This window comes from Neopelma chrysocephalum, unplaced genomic scaffold (genome assembly GCF_003984885.1).
Source record: "Neopelma chrysocephalum unplaced genomic scaffold, ASM398488v2 Primary Assembly neopelma1_43, whole genome shotgun sequence".
NCBI classification, from domain to species: domain Eukaryota; kingdom Metazoa; phylum Chordata; class Aves; order Passeriformes; family Pipridae; genus Neopelma; species Neopelma chrysocephalum.
This window is the reverse complement of record NW_020897702.1, coordinates 9522670-9538165: the sequence shown is the minus strand read 5'-3', so window position 1 is coordinate 9538165 and position 15496 is coordinate 9522670. Positions and strand designations below refer to the sequence as shown.

The 15496-nt window shown below is 40.6% G+C and overlaps 1 protein-coding gene across 3 annotated transcripts in view; it reads left to right on the top strand.

The window, feature by feature from the left end:
* Nucleotides 1-15496, top strand: part of ELMOD1 (ELMO domain containing 1) — a 47996-nt gene that overhangs the window by 21089 nt on the left and 11411 nt on the right. For all 3 annotated transcript variants that reach the window (XM_027677292.1, XM_027677290.1, XM_027677291.1), the window contains exons 4-7: nt 7713-7858; nt 8007-8035; nt 9227-9324; nt 13466-13595. In XM_027677292.1, the coding sequence (XP_027533093.1) occupies nt 7713-7858; nt 8007-8035; nt 9227-9324; nt 13466-13595 (403 nt within the window). The remainder of the gene's footprint in view (nt 1-7712; nt 7859-8006; nt 8036-9226; nt 9325-13465; nt 13596-15496) is intronic.

The following is a 15496-nucleotide window of genomic DNA, read 5'->3' as shown; positions in this document are numbered from 1 at the left end:
CTGTCAAGGGAAGCCCACGTTGGTGAGGGAAAAAGCCCCATGTGGTGATGGAAGAAGCCCAACATAGTGAGGGAAGAAACCCAAGTGTGGTTAAGGAGGAAGCCTCTGGTGGTAAGGGAAGTCCCATACATTTATTATGCTTAGGATAGATAGGAACATCCCTGGTACCTCCACTAGGACAGGGAGTTTTACACTGGATGATGTAATACTGGATCACTGGATGTTTTCTGAGTCTTTGACACCTTCTAAGATGTTAGAGCTGCCTAATGTTACATCAGTGCAGTTGAGTCCATTATGGCCCATTATGGCCTGCCAGCAGAGATGAATATCTTCAGGCTCCATGTGAATTGTTGCAGTAGTTCCCCAGAGAGGAGTTATCATAGCTAAGTCATTTGTGTAAGGACAAAGAAACACTACCCTGCCTTGCAGGACTTGCCTCTTTCCTTACCTTGTACAACACACAGCTTGTAGCCTGAGGTGTCGAGTGCGCATGCCCATAGCATCTGGGCAGTTCCTTCAAATGTAATCAGCTTGCATCTTGATTGTCTGAGCCATCAGCATTCCAGTCTCTCACACTTGTGGATATATTCTTCTCCTGGGATAATTGAACAATAGTACCACCTTTATCTTATCTCAATCATTTATCTTATCATGGTCCAAATTAGTAGGGATGGGCTTTGGGTGAGCAGTTGCTTCTTTGCACAATTTGCTACAGTGGACAAAAGTCTTTCAGTGGTTTTGACAATGTTTAAGCCATTAACCAATTTCAGTCTCTCAAAAGATTGGAAAAGACTTTTAAGATCATGCAATCCAACCATTAACCCAGCACTGTCAAGTCCACCACTAAGCCATGTCCTCTGAGTGCCACATCTACGTGTCCTTTAAATACCTCCAAGAATGGTGATTCCACCACTACCCTGGGCAGCCTGTTCCAATACTTGACAATTCTTTTGGTGAAGAAATTTTTCATAATTTTCAATCTAAACATTACCTGGTGCAACATGAAGCTATTTCCTATTATCCTGTCACTTGTTACTTGGGAGAAGAGAACGACTTCCACCTGGCTACAACCTCCTTTCACACAGCTGTAGAGAGTGATGAGGTCTCCCCAGAGCCTCCTTTTCTCCAGGCTAAACAACTCCAGCTCCCTCAGACACTCCTCACAGGACTCATGCTCCAGACCCTTCATCAGCTTTGTTGCCCTCCTTTGAACATGCTCCAATGCCTCAATGTCCTTCTTGTAGTGAGGTGCCCAAAACTGAACACAGGATTCAAGGTGTGGCCTCACCAGTGCCAGGTACAGAGGGACAATCACTGCCCTGGTCCTGCTGGCAACACTATTGCTGATACAGGCCAGGATGCCATTGGCCTTCTTGGCCACCTGGGCACACTGCTGGCTCAGGTTCAGCCACTGTCAGCCAAAACCCCCAGATCCTTTTCCACTAGGCAGCTTTCCAACCACTCTTCCTGCAGCCTGTAGCACTGCCTGGAATTGTTGTGACCCAAGCACAGGTCCCAGTACTTGGTCTTGTTGAATCTTATACAGTTGGCATCAGCTCATTGATCCAGCCTGTCTAGATCCCTCTGCAGAACCTTCCTACCCTCTAGAAGATCAACACTCCCACTCAACTTGATTGGAAAAGGAGAACCTTTTATTAAACAGACAGTCTAGTAGTTGGAATAACTCTAAATCCTTGAATTTAGACTCTTGTGCTCATAGCTCTAATTCAAGGTGATGTCCAAATGAAAAGAGCTGGTTTAGGTTTCTTTTCTTTCCCAGCTTACTCTGATATTAATTATTCCTGAAATCTGAAATATTACTTATGAAATAATAAAACTGTTTCTCAGTTAAATACTGAATCTTTCAGTGCTTTTTTTTGTAAAGGGGTTTTGTGGAGTCTGTCAGTGACAATTCCACTTTGACTTTATTTTATCTTTCGCATCTGAAATAATAACAACTTGGAGAGCCAACTGTAGCAGACATTTAGATTTTCTTCAGTAAACCCTAGAAACTTGACACCCTCTCTTGATCTACTGAAAAAGAATCTGTAAGCACTAGCAGATTTTAAGCATAAGGTCTGTTACTGGAGTCATATCAGATAAAATGAAAATCAAATCAGCAAACAGCAAGAGAAGCAAAGTGAGGAAAGCTGCTGTTAAAAACTATTCTTATGTCTTCCTTAGTTGCCACGGTGACTTGCTTTCATGTCTAAATGAGGAGATAAGGTGGATTTCAGTTGTCAAGTCTGCAAAGGCATAGAATTAAAACATTTCTTGTGTTTTAAAGGAGGTGATAGCAGGTCTGCCTATGGCAGAAATGGTGATCGGTACATTACTTCTTGGTTGACCTTGTATATACGCTGTAAGTTACGCACATAAACCAAAGATAGTCAAGGTAAATAAGCTCCTAACAGGGTAGTATCACTTGCTTACTCACCTATTTGGACTCCTTATCAGCCATAACTAGTTTGATTTCTCAAATTGTAATCAGAATTCTCAGAAAGGAAATACTCCTGTAATCCACTCTTTTCTGAGCCGAGTATGTCCTTCAGGAAAAATAGTTGTGTAAGAATCTTTACTATCCGTATGACCTGAAACAGGATACACAGGAAAGAAAATGATGTGTAAGTAGATTCAGTGACTTTTTTCATTCTTTTAAACTACTGGATTTGATGTTGGGGTATTTTTGGTTGGTTTTGGGGGTTTGCTTGCTTCCCTCCCAATTTTAAGTCCAGTAACTAGCACTGAGTATCTAGCTGAAGTTTTCATTTTACCCAAAGTATTTGTGTTTGTTACTGACTCTGAAAATACTAAGGTTCTGAAATTACTGGGGGAGGGAATAAGCACCTTCCATTTTATTAGTTTCAAAACTGTTGCACAGTAATTAATCTCTACTTTCCTTCAAGAGGTATTTCACGTTGCATTGTACGTACATCTTGTTATTTAGGTGAACAGATCACGCAGGAAAGAACTTCACAGAAAAACTAGGCAACTTTGGAAACTTTTGGTCAATTTTGCTTCTGCCAGTTTATCATGCAGAAGGCTGTCTAAAACCAGTCACTCTGAAATAAAAAGACAGACTTCATGAAAATGTTATGTCATAATGGACTGGAGAGAGATGTAAATTCTAATAGCCATTGCATGTGCTGTTCCTGTCACAATGACAACATCAGATGGCTAGTCAAGGGCAAACATTGAGAACCCCTTGTTGAGAACCACTTGTGTACTTCCCTTCACACCTTTAGGGTGTGAAACAACATGCTCAGCGTTCTCGGCTTCTTGCTGCCATGTGCTTTCTTTCCCCAGACAGATCAGCACATGCTGTGGAGAATAGAAGCACTGTGACTGTAGCAGCAGTACTCTTACTTTTTGACTCTAAATTTCTCCATGTCTTGCAAGGATCCTAACAATTGTAGAAGCTCCTTTCTTCATCCCCTTCCTCATGGAAGAGAGCTCTCCAGAACCTCTGCTGAGCCTCATTATTGCTGATAGAGATCGGTTGCTTAATTGGTTTTTTCGTACAGCATCCTTGGCAAGGGAACTGGCTGTTCATTTGGCATGTGCACATCAGCATCTTATTGTGCAGTTCTTTCTTTATTTTACTTGAATAAATGTTCATATACTGTTGAAATGCAACTATGAATATATATGGGTCTATACAACAGCTTGTAATACAGAGGGAGAAGGAGCTTGTATTGAAATGGGAAAGAGCAGAGTGTGAGTCTCTGAGGAATGCCTTAATTTCTATAATATTTCTGTTTTTAAACCTCGCCTCAGGATCTGAAATCATGCTGTACATGGCCACACAAACTGTTTTCTGTGCTGCAAGGGCAAGAGGGGGGAAAAAAACCACAAACCAACCAACCAACCAACAACAAAAACAACAAACAAGAACAACAGAAGAGATTGACTGGAGAGGAGTTTTGGAATTGGACACTAAAACAAACCAGAAGTTAATGCCACTGTGCCATAGTCAAACACATGGCTCATGCTGTACTTTCATGGGAGTTCTTTTTCATGATACACTATGTTTTGTTTTATAGCTGCCAGTGTCTCAATTTTGCACGCACTGAAATGCGTAGTGGCTAGCAGAAAACTTGTCTTACATAATCACTAGTGTACTTCTATTACAGGACTTCTGCAAGCAAGAGGTGCCTTTTATAAAGAGCTTGTGTTACTTTTTATGCCTTTCATGTTGTAAATGGAAGATTTCAACTAGTGTAAGCCTGAGATGGATGAGTAGTAGAAAACTGAAGGTACCCACAAAGGCTAACTTTCTTCTAGTCAAAACTAGTGTGTTTGTTTGATTAGTAATAGCTGATAAGTATGTTTTAGTGAATCACAGATGTAGTGTTTGTGTGCTGTAGTGTCATGCTTTTAGTAGATGGATTTTTATTAACCTTTATGCAAACCACAGCCAAAGCAGAACTTTAGTGGAGAAAGTGGTTGCAACTATATGCTCACAACATTATCCCATCTGGAGTTTTTCTTTTGATTTGCAAATCTGTCATTGATCCTAAGGCAGAAACACATAATTCAAATGCACTTAATACCTTCCCTCCTCACTCCCCCCCCCAAAAAACTTATGCACATCACACAATACAGTACTCAAAACCTTGTTTTTAAATAAATGGGTTCAGTCCTGGAGGCAACTAAGTATAGGCATGAACTTTCTTAAAGGACATGAATTTTATGGGAGCTACCTAGCTCGTTAGAAGGAAATCTTATTACATGGACTGTTGACATGAAGTTACATGACTCTGAGTCTTTCTTCTCATTTTTCTTATAAATGAGCTCTCTCTGTGGTTGCTCTAATAGAGACCTAACCTTTGGAAAGAAAGCAGACCTAAAGAAAATAACTCTAATTTCTACTACAAATATATGATGAAAACTCAGAACTTTGTTTTACCATACTCCACCTTTCAGCTTGGCATTTTTCTCTTGTGTTTGTTTTTCTGTGCCTTCAGCCTGACTACAGAGCTGAGTTGTGTTGAGGAAGCCAAGGGATGGCTATTCTTCAAATTCTTCAGGGATGGTAGACTAGTCAAATCTATGAAGTTTGATATCAAACGTCTATTGGAAAACCAAAATGTCCAATATTAACCTATAGGGTTTTCTAAGCCACTATTAAAGGTTACAGTTGAAGATATTAGTTGACTTAATGTGAGATTGACTCTTTAACAGACATATATCCTAAGAACAGGTTGGATGGGGCTTTGAGCAGCTTGGTCTAGTGGAAGGTGTCCCTGCCTGTGACATGACTGTTGGAACGAGATATCTTTAAGGCCCTTTCCAACTCAAACCATTCTATGATGATTCTGTGATTCTACTTCTAACTATTGAATGGCTGTTGGTTGATGATAGCTTTGTCTCCTGGTAACCAGTCTTGTTCTTAATACTGAAGGTGATAACCTTCTGTAAAACACAAATTAACTTCTCACAGTAGTGTGTTCTGGCACATTTGCAGCAGGGATGAGGGGATGTTTTGGTGTCAGCATCTGAAACTTTTTTTTGTCTAAAACTTGAATAAATCATGGGGCTGATTTCTCATTCTTTAGGTTTCACTTTGTATCTAAAATAGTGGCTTCCCATTGCATAAAACCAAGGGGGTTTGCCTGCATGCAAGCATTTGGGAGTGTTAGGTGAATTAACTAAAAGTGTGAAGATAAAGTGGATGCTTTTAAAGCATGTTAAATACTTGTGTTGATGCTTTCCATTTAGGCATAAAATGTCTTTAGTTCCCTTAGCTTAATCCCCCTTCAAAGACGATTAAACTGAAGTTAATATAAAGCAGATTAAACTCCTGTGTAGACATTAACATGCATTAATTCATCTTCCCTTCCTTGAATGTCCTTCTACAGCATGCCCTTCAGGATGATTTTAGGAAGTGATCGAGCTCTTCAAGCTTTTTTAAATCTATAACTGATTTGAGTATCTGTAATTCAGTACTTCGAAATAACCACCGCACTTCATTGAAAAGGTTAATAGAGTCTCCAAACAAATAACCGTCCTTCGAAAACATCAACAGCAGAAAATAATGGGCTAATGATGAATATGCATACACACAGGCTTAGAACATAATGGCCCAAATTATTTTTGACTATTTATTGGCAAGCTATCATGTCAAAGCAGTATTGATGTTTTCCCATAATATAATAATGGAATATAATCACAGAGAGGCTGAGTTTGGAAGAGACCCATGGAGGTCATATGGTCCATCCCCACTGTTTTAGCAGAACCATCTAGAGCCAGTTACCCAGGACCACACCCAGATGGCAATGTTCCCACTGTCATATCTTTGCAATTTGTCTTTTATGAGATGTGCCTCTGAACCCAGGGACCATGGGTGGATCCTCCCCCACCTGGTGCACCCTGTGAATCTGTGCCTTCATAACCATAGAAACAAGAAAGCTAAATTGTTTCCAAATAAGTTTTTTCCCCTTAAATCTGTGTTTGGGGTGTGTTATGTAATTGTGGCAGTATGTGGGCTTCAGTAGCAGCTGCAGTGCTAATAAGGTTTAAAATAGAGCATTTCTCATGTATGCAGCCTTTTTCAGGCTTTCATAGGATCACAAGATAGTTGAGCCTGGGAGGGACCTAAGCAGGTCTCTGGTCCAACCTCCTGCTCACAGCAGAGTTAGCACTGACACCAGACTGGCCTGCTCAGGGCTTCTTCCAGTCAAGGCTTAAAAAACTCTGAAGAAGTAAACTGCACAGCCTCTCTGGGAAACCTACACTACTACCTGACTGTCCCCATGGTGAAAAAACTTCTCCTCACAAGACTGATCATCTTGTGATCATACTTGCTGTCCCTTGTCTACCTGCCCTGCAGCACCATGAAGAGCCCAGCTCTGTCTCCTTCATGATCTTCCCGCAAGCACTGGGGGCTGCTGTTAGTTCCCCCTGGAGGTACCTCTACTTCAGGTGGAACAAGCCCAGCTCTCCCAGCCTCTCCTCGCAGGATTTGTTCTCCAGTCCTACCATCTCCACTGAAATACATCCTGTTTGTCAAAGTCTGTCTTCTGTTGCTGGGGCTCAAAACTAGATACAATAGCTAAATAAGGGATTTCTTGGCTTACTGTCGGTTCTGTACTTTGAGAAACTGTGCAGCATCAGTGCTGTGTAACAGTTGATCTTGGGAAGAACTGGTGAACCTCAGGGTAGGTTCTTAAACACCCTTTCTGCTGAAGTGGAAGCTTTGATTTCCTTAATTATAATTCTTAGGGACCTGAAAAGAATGCTGTCAGGATGTCAAGTTTGTCAGGATAACCAGCCAATCTGTTTGGAGCAGCTGGTTGCAGAGGCAAAACTAAGTGAGGGTGTAATGACTCCCTGGATCCTCAGCATCCATTATACCAGGGTGAGCTGTACTCCCTTCTCATGTTTCCCAAAGCATTTGTAGGAACTATACAGCCTTTTTTTTTAAGGGGACAAAGAGTTTTTTATAAGTATTCTTCTGAGAACTCTGGAGTTGACTTATTCTGTGCTTCCAGTTCTGGTGCTTTGTGCATGAGTTTTTTGTTGGCTAAGACTAAAAAGCACAATTTAACATTTACCAGGATAAATGTTTGTAGTGTGATTGCTGCTTTTGCTTTAAAGGTGTCCTTAGGCAATGGGAATTTAGGATGAGGAAGTACTTTCTGTTTGGGTGGTGACAGCATTGAAACAAACTCTGCTCTAGACTCTTATTTTCAGGCTTCTTCTTTTGCCAGGATGTTTGTCCAGGTATGCCTGTACTTCTACTGCAAATGCTTGTGGCGCTGCCTGAAATTCGTGGTCAGGAAACTAACAGGTCAATGTGAATTGCAAAGGATCTGTTACAATACCAAACCTGGAGCTGCCAGAACTATGAAAATAGGTAACTGCAAATACTTAGTTCTGCATGCCTTTGTAGCTTTCTGCACGTGCTAAAAATAGTATGACATTATTATAAATAAACTGTTAAATGGATCCAATGTAAATTTAGCTTGTCTGACATGGTGCTTTCAAATACTGTTCTCTTACAGAGGCATCACTGAAAGGTTCAAAAAGTAAGGTAAGTGAAAGATCTCATCATTCACCTTTTGTATTGTGTCTCGTGTTGTTGGTTTGTTCAGTTCGCTGTTTGCTCTCCCCAAAAAATCACTTTAAGATTTTATATGATTTTACATTAAAACAATTTTCAACTGAAGAGGGTCTTGTGGCTGCAGTAGCAGGTGATCTTCCAAAGTCAGGTAGAGTGTCCTATGCTCCAGGGACAGGCACACTGTAGCAATGATGGAATCAAGGGGAAAACAGGCCATGGTGGAGATGATGAGAATGATGTTTTGTAACTTGGGGTTTCTTGGCTTGATTCCTCATCCATCTTAGAATATCTGTAATCTGCAGTCAGTCACTTACACACTTACAAAAAAAATCAGGTTTTTTGTCTGGAAAACAACTTTCACAACCGGAAAATCAACTTTACCAACTTTATTCTTTTCTTTTGTTTTAAATACATTAATGGAGAAAAGCCTCTGTCACTTCATCCTTTCACTGTGCCACTGGTTGTGCTCACCTAAGTTCTTCTCTAAGGCATTTATGTATATGTTAAATAGCATCATTCAGGCTTTAAATTCTCTGTCATGAAAATGAGTGATGTTGAAAACCTTACCTCAGCATTAACAAAAATGATGTCTTGTAGCTCTTAGTTCAGCATATTGCTTTCAAATATATTTCTAGTACAAACAGAAAGACAGAATCCTATTTAAAAGCTTGCATTTAAGCAACTGTGTAGTTTACAAACAAAGCATCAGAAAATTCAGATGACGTTGGTTTTTGAATACTGAACTTCCAGGAGCATCTCTACAAAGTGCAATGACAAGTGAAATGAAAAATGTTGTGCTGTCTTACTGCAACATGTTGGGAGAGGGAATGTCAAATGAAGACTAGCAATTCTGGTGGAATTAAGTGGATGGTCTGAAGCTCCTTCTTGATCTGCACTGAGGCCTTTGATCACCTTCACTGACAGCCACCACAGAAATGCGATACGCTACAAGGGCATGGCAAAGCAACTCAGCTTCTTACAGGGAGAGTGCTTTGAAACTAGTCAGTAGGGTTGAATAGACTGGAAAGATGTGCACATACATTGAGTTGGGTCTTCTGGGCTCTTAATCTGGAAGCTTTTGCGTATCATGTTTGCCATTGTTAAATTCTATTGAGTAATAGCTTTTATAAGAATTAATATGTGTTTAAAACCTCTTTTTAGCGACTGCAAACATCAGTAAATGTTCACCCTGATGCTATTGAAAAAACGATAGATGACATCATGGAGCTGAAAAGGATTAATCCAGATATAAATCCACAGTAAGTTCACAGTTTCCTTACAAAATGAATGGGAATTATTGATATCTTCAGTGCCTAGGTCCATGGAGAGCTGGTTTTTCATAGTTATTGTGGCACACCATTTGAAGATGAATTCTGTTTCTCAGCATACAATTCCAGCTTCAGTTCTGCTGTCAAAAAATTATGGAAAAATGAATTATCTTTTATGGTGACTGTAATAAGCAAGTTCTATCTAGCTGCTTCCTGAATCACACTGTCTTAGTATATTGTTGATGCATGGACTTATGGGTGTCACTTCCCCAGGGATACAATTCCACCAAAGCAGGGAGTCCTGGCAAGGACAGTGATGGCTTCTTAGCAAGGCTATATGTGGCCTTTTGAGTGGGGAAGAAATCATCCTGTTGTAACTGATACAAACAGTATACTGGTTTACATTTTAAAACTGCCTTTAATTGTCCAAACACAAGTTTTAATGATACAACATAACTGATATTGGTAAGAAGAGAATAACAACCAACCATTACATTTGCGAGCGTGTATTTCAAGAGTAAGCAATAACACTTTTGTGGTTGCCTTACCTCACAGCCCCAACTTAAGGCACGAGGTGTCTAGGTCAGGAATCAGCAGGAGAAGTGTTGAAAGCTGTATTATTCAGGCAATCAGTCTGAGGTTCACTCCTCTTCCCAAGCTTGAAGTAGATATACATAATACAAAATGGGCATCCATACATTGATAGCTACCTTTCTTTAAGTGATCAGCAGCATCAACAAGGTCTTGCTGCAACAACAAAACCCAAAACCTAAGTTGGTAAAATATCTCCTTAAAACAGTGAGGAATGGGGGCCTGAAAAGTGCAAGGTGATGCCACCTCCATAGAAACATGCCCTGCCACTAAATTGCTCCTTAAAGTAATCATAGTTCTGCTAAACTTTGGACATCTGCACTGAAGTTTTATGTGTGAGCCATTTATTTTATACTGAAGTTTTCTGGAGAAATTTCATCAAAAGCAGGTCAGCTGTTTCTCTAGGCATAATTAAGGAAAATCCAATGCCTTGTCTTCTCTTGAACAATTAAAACCTGCATCCAAACTGTCTTGTTCAGAAGCTCTCGCCTTGCCTTGCATAGTAGACTTGAAATCTCCCAGGGTGATGACAAGGGGGCATGTGTCATACTGTATGTGTTTCTGCAAATCTATATGCAGTCATTTTTGTTAATGTAGCATCTTTGCAGAGCTGAACTAGCTCCCCAGGGGTGCTTGCACTGAACTTTTCTTGAAGGCTGTGGGCTGCTGTGACCTGAAGAGGAGGAGGCAGGACACAGTAATTTTCCTTTGTCAATGCCTCTGAGATAAGTGCTTATATTTAGTGGTAGGAGCAAGTAGGTTGAATAACCAGGTGGTGACATGTGCGGTCTACTCTAACCATGGAATTAGACACAGAATCATAGAAAGTCTTGGGTTGGAAGGGAACTTAACAATCATCTAGTTCCCATTCCCCTGCTCCACTTTTGGACTTGCCTCCATCTGGCGGAGCACCTGAAGCTGAGTACAGTGGGGATGCATGCCCAGGTACATTGCTCCTATGCTCTGAAAACTGCCGCAGCCGGTACAAGGATGACAGGGAGGAGGCGTGGGACATCAGCAACTCACCAGCATTCCTGTGCTTGGCAAGCAGGAGAACAAAACCTTAATGAGAAGGAGATTGGGGAAATTAATTCCACCCCCAAACCCCCACCCAAATAACATTGCATGGAGTTTTGACTGTCTTTAGATAAAGTGGAAACATGGCTTACTTTGAATGTGATCTGCAATGTGTATCTTAAATATATATATATATATAAAAATATAAAATTGTGTGTGTATATATATGTATATATATAAAATTTCTCTGCTTTGCCACATCCTGTGGTTTGCTGCTTTAAACTATTCTGAGGCTATAGAGTAGCTAAAAACATTATGGCTGTGGTTTAGTGATGCACTACAGGATTTCACATGCAGTCTGTCTGGCATTTCAGCTTTCTTTGAAGTGCAGTCTTTCTGTAAAATTGAAGGCTAGAGCAAATGAAGCATGTTAAAAAAAAAAAAGGACAAAGCCCCCCTAAATAAACAGATAAACAGCAAAGGAGGGAAAATGCTGCAAAAGTTTTTCTTAAAGGATTATAACCTCAAATAGCATACAATTGCAGCACTAGGAATGGCCTAATGCTGACATCTCTGTTTTTGTAGATTAGCCATGGAATCTTTAGGTTGGAAAAGACCTTTAAAATCCTTAACCGAGCACTACCAAGTGCACCACTAATCCATGCCCCTAAATGCCACATCTACATGTCTTTTAAACACCTCCAGGAATGGTGACTCCACCACTTCCTTGGGAAGCCTGCTCCAAGGGTTGATAACCCTTTTGGTGAAGAAATTTTTCCTAATATCCAATCTAATCCTCTGCTGGGGCAACTTGAGGCCGTTTTCTCTTGTTCTGTTAGTTGTCACTTGAGAGAAGAGACTGACGCCCACCTGGCTGCAACCTCCTTTCAGATAGTTGTAGAGAGCGATGAAGTCTCCCCTGAGCCTCCTTTTCTGTGGGCTGAACACCTCCAGCTCCCTCAGCTGCTCCTCATTAGACTTATGCTCCAGCCCCTTCCCCAGCTTTGTTGCCCTTTCCTGCGCATGCTCCAGCATCTCAGTGTCTTTCTTGTATGAGGGGCTCAGTACTTTACCTTGTTAAACCTCGTACAATTGGCTTTGGTCCATCCATTCAGCCTGTCCAGATCCCTCTGCAGAGCCTTCCTACTCTGCAGCAGATCAACACTCCCACCCAGCTTGGTGTCATCTGCAAGCTGACTGAGGATACACTTGATCTCCTCGTCCAGATCATTGGTAAAGAAAGTTATTAAACGGAACTGACACTAAAACTGAGCCGTGGGGAACACCACTAGTGACCAGTCCCCAGATGGATGTAACTCCACTCACCACCACTCTCTGGGCCGTCCAGTCAATTTTTTACGCAAACAGTGCACCCACCCAATCCATGACCAGCCAGTTTCTCCAGGAAAATTCTGTGTCAAGCCATGTTAAAGACCTTACTAAAGTCCAGGCAGACAATATCTACAGCCTTTCCCTCATCCACTAAGTGGTTCACCTTGCCATAGAAGAAGATCAGTTTAGATAAGCAGGACCTGCCTCAAAAGATAAGCAGTGAAAATCCTTCTGCTCAGAAAATTTAACAGTATTATGGAATAAACAATATGTTTCAGTATATCAGACAAGACAGATGAGGAACGTGTACAGCTTAATATCAGTGCAACCTGCGTGCCACAGAGGAATGAGGGTGCAGACTTAGCTACACCCTCCAAATTCATACTAGATGTTCTGATAATTTCAGACTTTATTCCCATATAGAAGTAAAATTTCTATGAGCATGGCAGTTGTGTACTGCATAACTTGCATTTCATATTATAAAATCTTAATGTAAAATGAATAAGCTGCTGCTTGGTGCAGGTTTTTTGGGGATTTGGGTTTTTTGGGGGGATGTTTTTTCATTTGTTTTGGTTTTGGGTTTTTTCACGATGGATTAGGAAATGTAAAAGGAAACACAAAATCTGCATTATAATGAAAAGAGACATTATGAAAATTCTCAACATGAGACCAAAAAACCCTGCCTGGCGGCAGATCTTTGAAACTCTATTACTTCGGGGTTTTGGCTTCTTTATGCTAGCTTTTGTGGCATGGAAGCAAAATGAATATTTTTAGCTTTTTGCTGACTTTCCTCTCCCCCTCACCCCTTTTCAAATTCACATCTCTGATCTCAGGGTATTGTTTGAGAAGCTGTCACTTGAATGAGGAGGAAGATTAAGTAATGTGCTTGTTGTAGACATTCAATGCTGCTGTGTATAGTTTGTAATGGGATCTCAATGTGAAAATCACTGTCCAGTTTTTTAAAAAATCCCAAATTTTATCATCTAAGAAAGGCACTAAATATGACTATACATTTCACAAGGCCTTGTTTAATGTAATATTGATTTCTTGGAAATTTTCCGATTGCAATTAAAGTGTTAGACTATCAATTCATGGATGTAATGCTACTCATTAATTAAATGGGTGGGTACATGGTAACTCTCTTTCATGGCTACATATGACTGAGTTGGATTATGTTGCCCCCCACCCTCAGATTGGGAGTATCTCTTCAGGCATGCCTGCTGCAGATTGTGGGGTACAGAAATCTTATTGCAGAGGTCGAAAAGCTGCGCAGAGAGCCGTATGATTCAGAGAATCCGCAACATGAAGAAATGCTTCTGAAGGTGAGTGCTTAGGAGATACTTAAAGGGCATCCTTTGTTCATGTGAGCTCCAAACAGCCTGGTTTATAAACCTCTTTAAAACATTGAGAGGTATTGTCACCTTCCTCCATCGTGTACTTGTTTTAAGATAAAACTATACAGCATTATAATCAGGTCTGGGTATAACACCTGCCAAGCAAGCAGCTCACTCCCTGGTTGATGAATGGATTTTCCTTGGCTGGACTATATGTGGGCATTGGATACGTAGTTCTTATAGTGCAGAGCTGTTATCTGCAGTGAGCTCTGGAAATATAGCCCTATGTCCTACTTCAGTACAGCTTTCTTCAATGTAAGAAGGATATTTTTCTCTATTAACCAGAGTAAAATTTTTTTCTTCAGTTCCTTTTATCTTTGAAGACAATAGCTATGTATCCCAATGGCAAACATCTAGATTTTTATTGTGTGGAATGGAAGGATTAACATTTATAGTTACCAAATATGTTTTGAAATGAAAACAAAGTGAAACTGTTCTTTGGAAAATACAGGTAGAGTTATGAAAACCATACCAATTGGGTTTTACTTCCTTCATGCTTTCAGGAAAGCCTCACACTGGAGCAAATGATAAAAGCATTTTTTTATCTTGACACCATAAGCAGAGGAAGAGCCAGTGAGTTCCTGTATTAGAAAGGAACTGAGGAAAGAATAAAGGGTCTGGAAAACAGTCTAATAGCAAGCCCTGGTATTTCTTCTGATCCTGTTTCTGACCCTATTCCACACCTCAGAGAAATGATAAAAAGCATAGAATAAGTGATAGTGAGCTTATTATCTGCAAGCAAAATGCCTTCTTAGAGAATTTTCAGAGTTCTTATAAAAACATACCACATGTTTGGTTGTTGTTTGGTTTTTTTCACATATTTGAAACAAAAATATTGAAAACTTAAACACCACTACATCCAAGCCATGCTCTCTGTTGCAGTGCAGTGCTTTACACAAATTACAGTGAGAGCTTTTGGAAATTTTACTGTAGCTACTCAGCCTTCCAGATACTTCCAAAAATCCCAGTAAGCATATTATATAAGCACTATCAGATGTTTCTAAAAAATGCCTCACATGGTCAGAGTTTGTGTAGGTGTCTGGAAAGATGCTGTCTTTAAGGTTGACCCCCCTGAGAGGTGGGAGTCTCACCAAGGAGTTGCTAAAATCCAGAGCTGCCCTGAAGGAGGGCTCTAATCATCAAGTAGGCTTAGGCAGATGGACTCCTCCTGTTCAAGTCTGGCCCCAGTGCAGCCAAATGCACGAATTTCTGGGGGTAGAGTCCTTTTAACCAAAAGGACACACAGATTTACCCATTGAGTAAGCCTGTGCCTTGGAGGTGAGCCTACATTGTTGGTCCCTGAAATAACACTGCCAGTTAATGAGTGCCCTTGTCTCCAAGAAAGCGTTCCTAAATACCTGGGCATCTACACTGCCCAGAGAGCAAGAAGTGGGGTCTGAGGATGGGATCATAGGTGAGAAAGACCAAGCAGCTGGCTGTGGTCTCTTTCAAAGCCACTCAGCCTGTGAGGGCAAGGTCCTGAGAATCATGACAGCAGTGATGTGTAGTCATGTAAGTGCTTTAAAAACATAACTGCATGATCATAAAAGCAGAATGGAAACAGTATTTGTCCGAGGAAAGATTAAACAGTGCAGTTTATGCAACACTATGCAAACTCATGCTGTTGAAAAAAGTATCAGTTTCACCTGAGTATTAGCACTTGTTTACAGCAGGTGTTTTGCTTTTGCAAATGTCAAATGGAAATATGTCCAAGGGTTTAATTCATTTTCCAACCCACACTGTGGAAGAATAGGCCAGTTGCTTTTCATTCCTTCTATGCACTCTGCCAAGTGATCTCTGCAATGGGTAATTCAAGTTCCTAATGACTA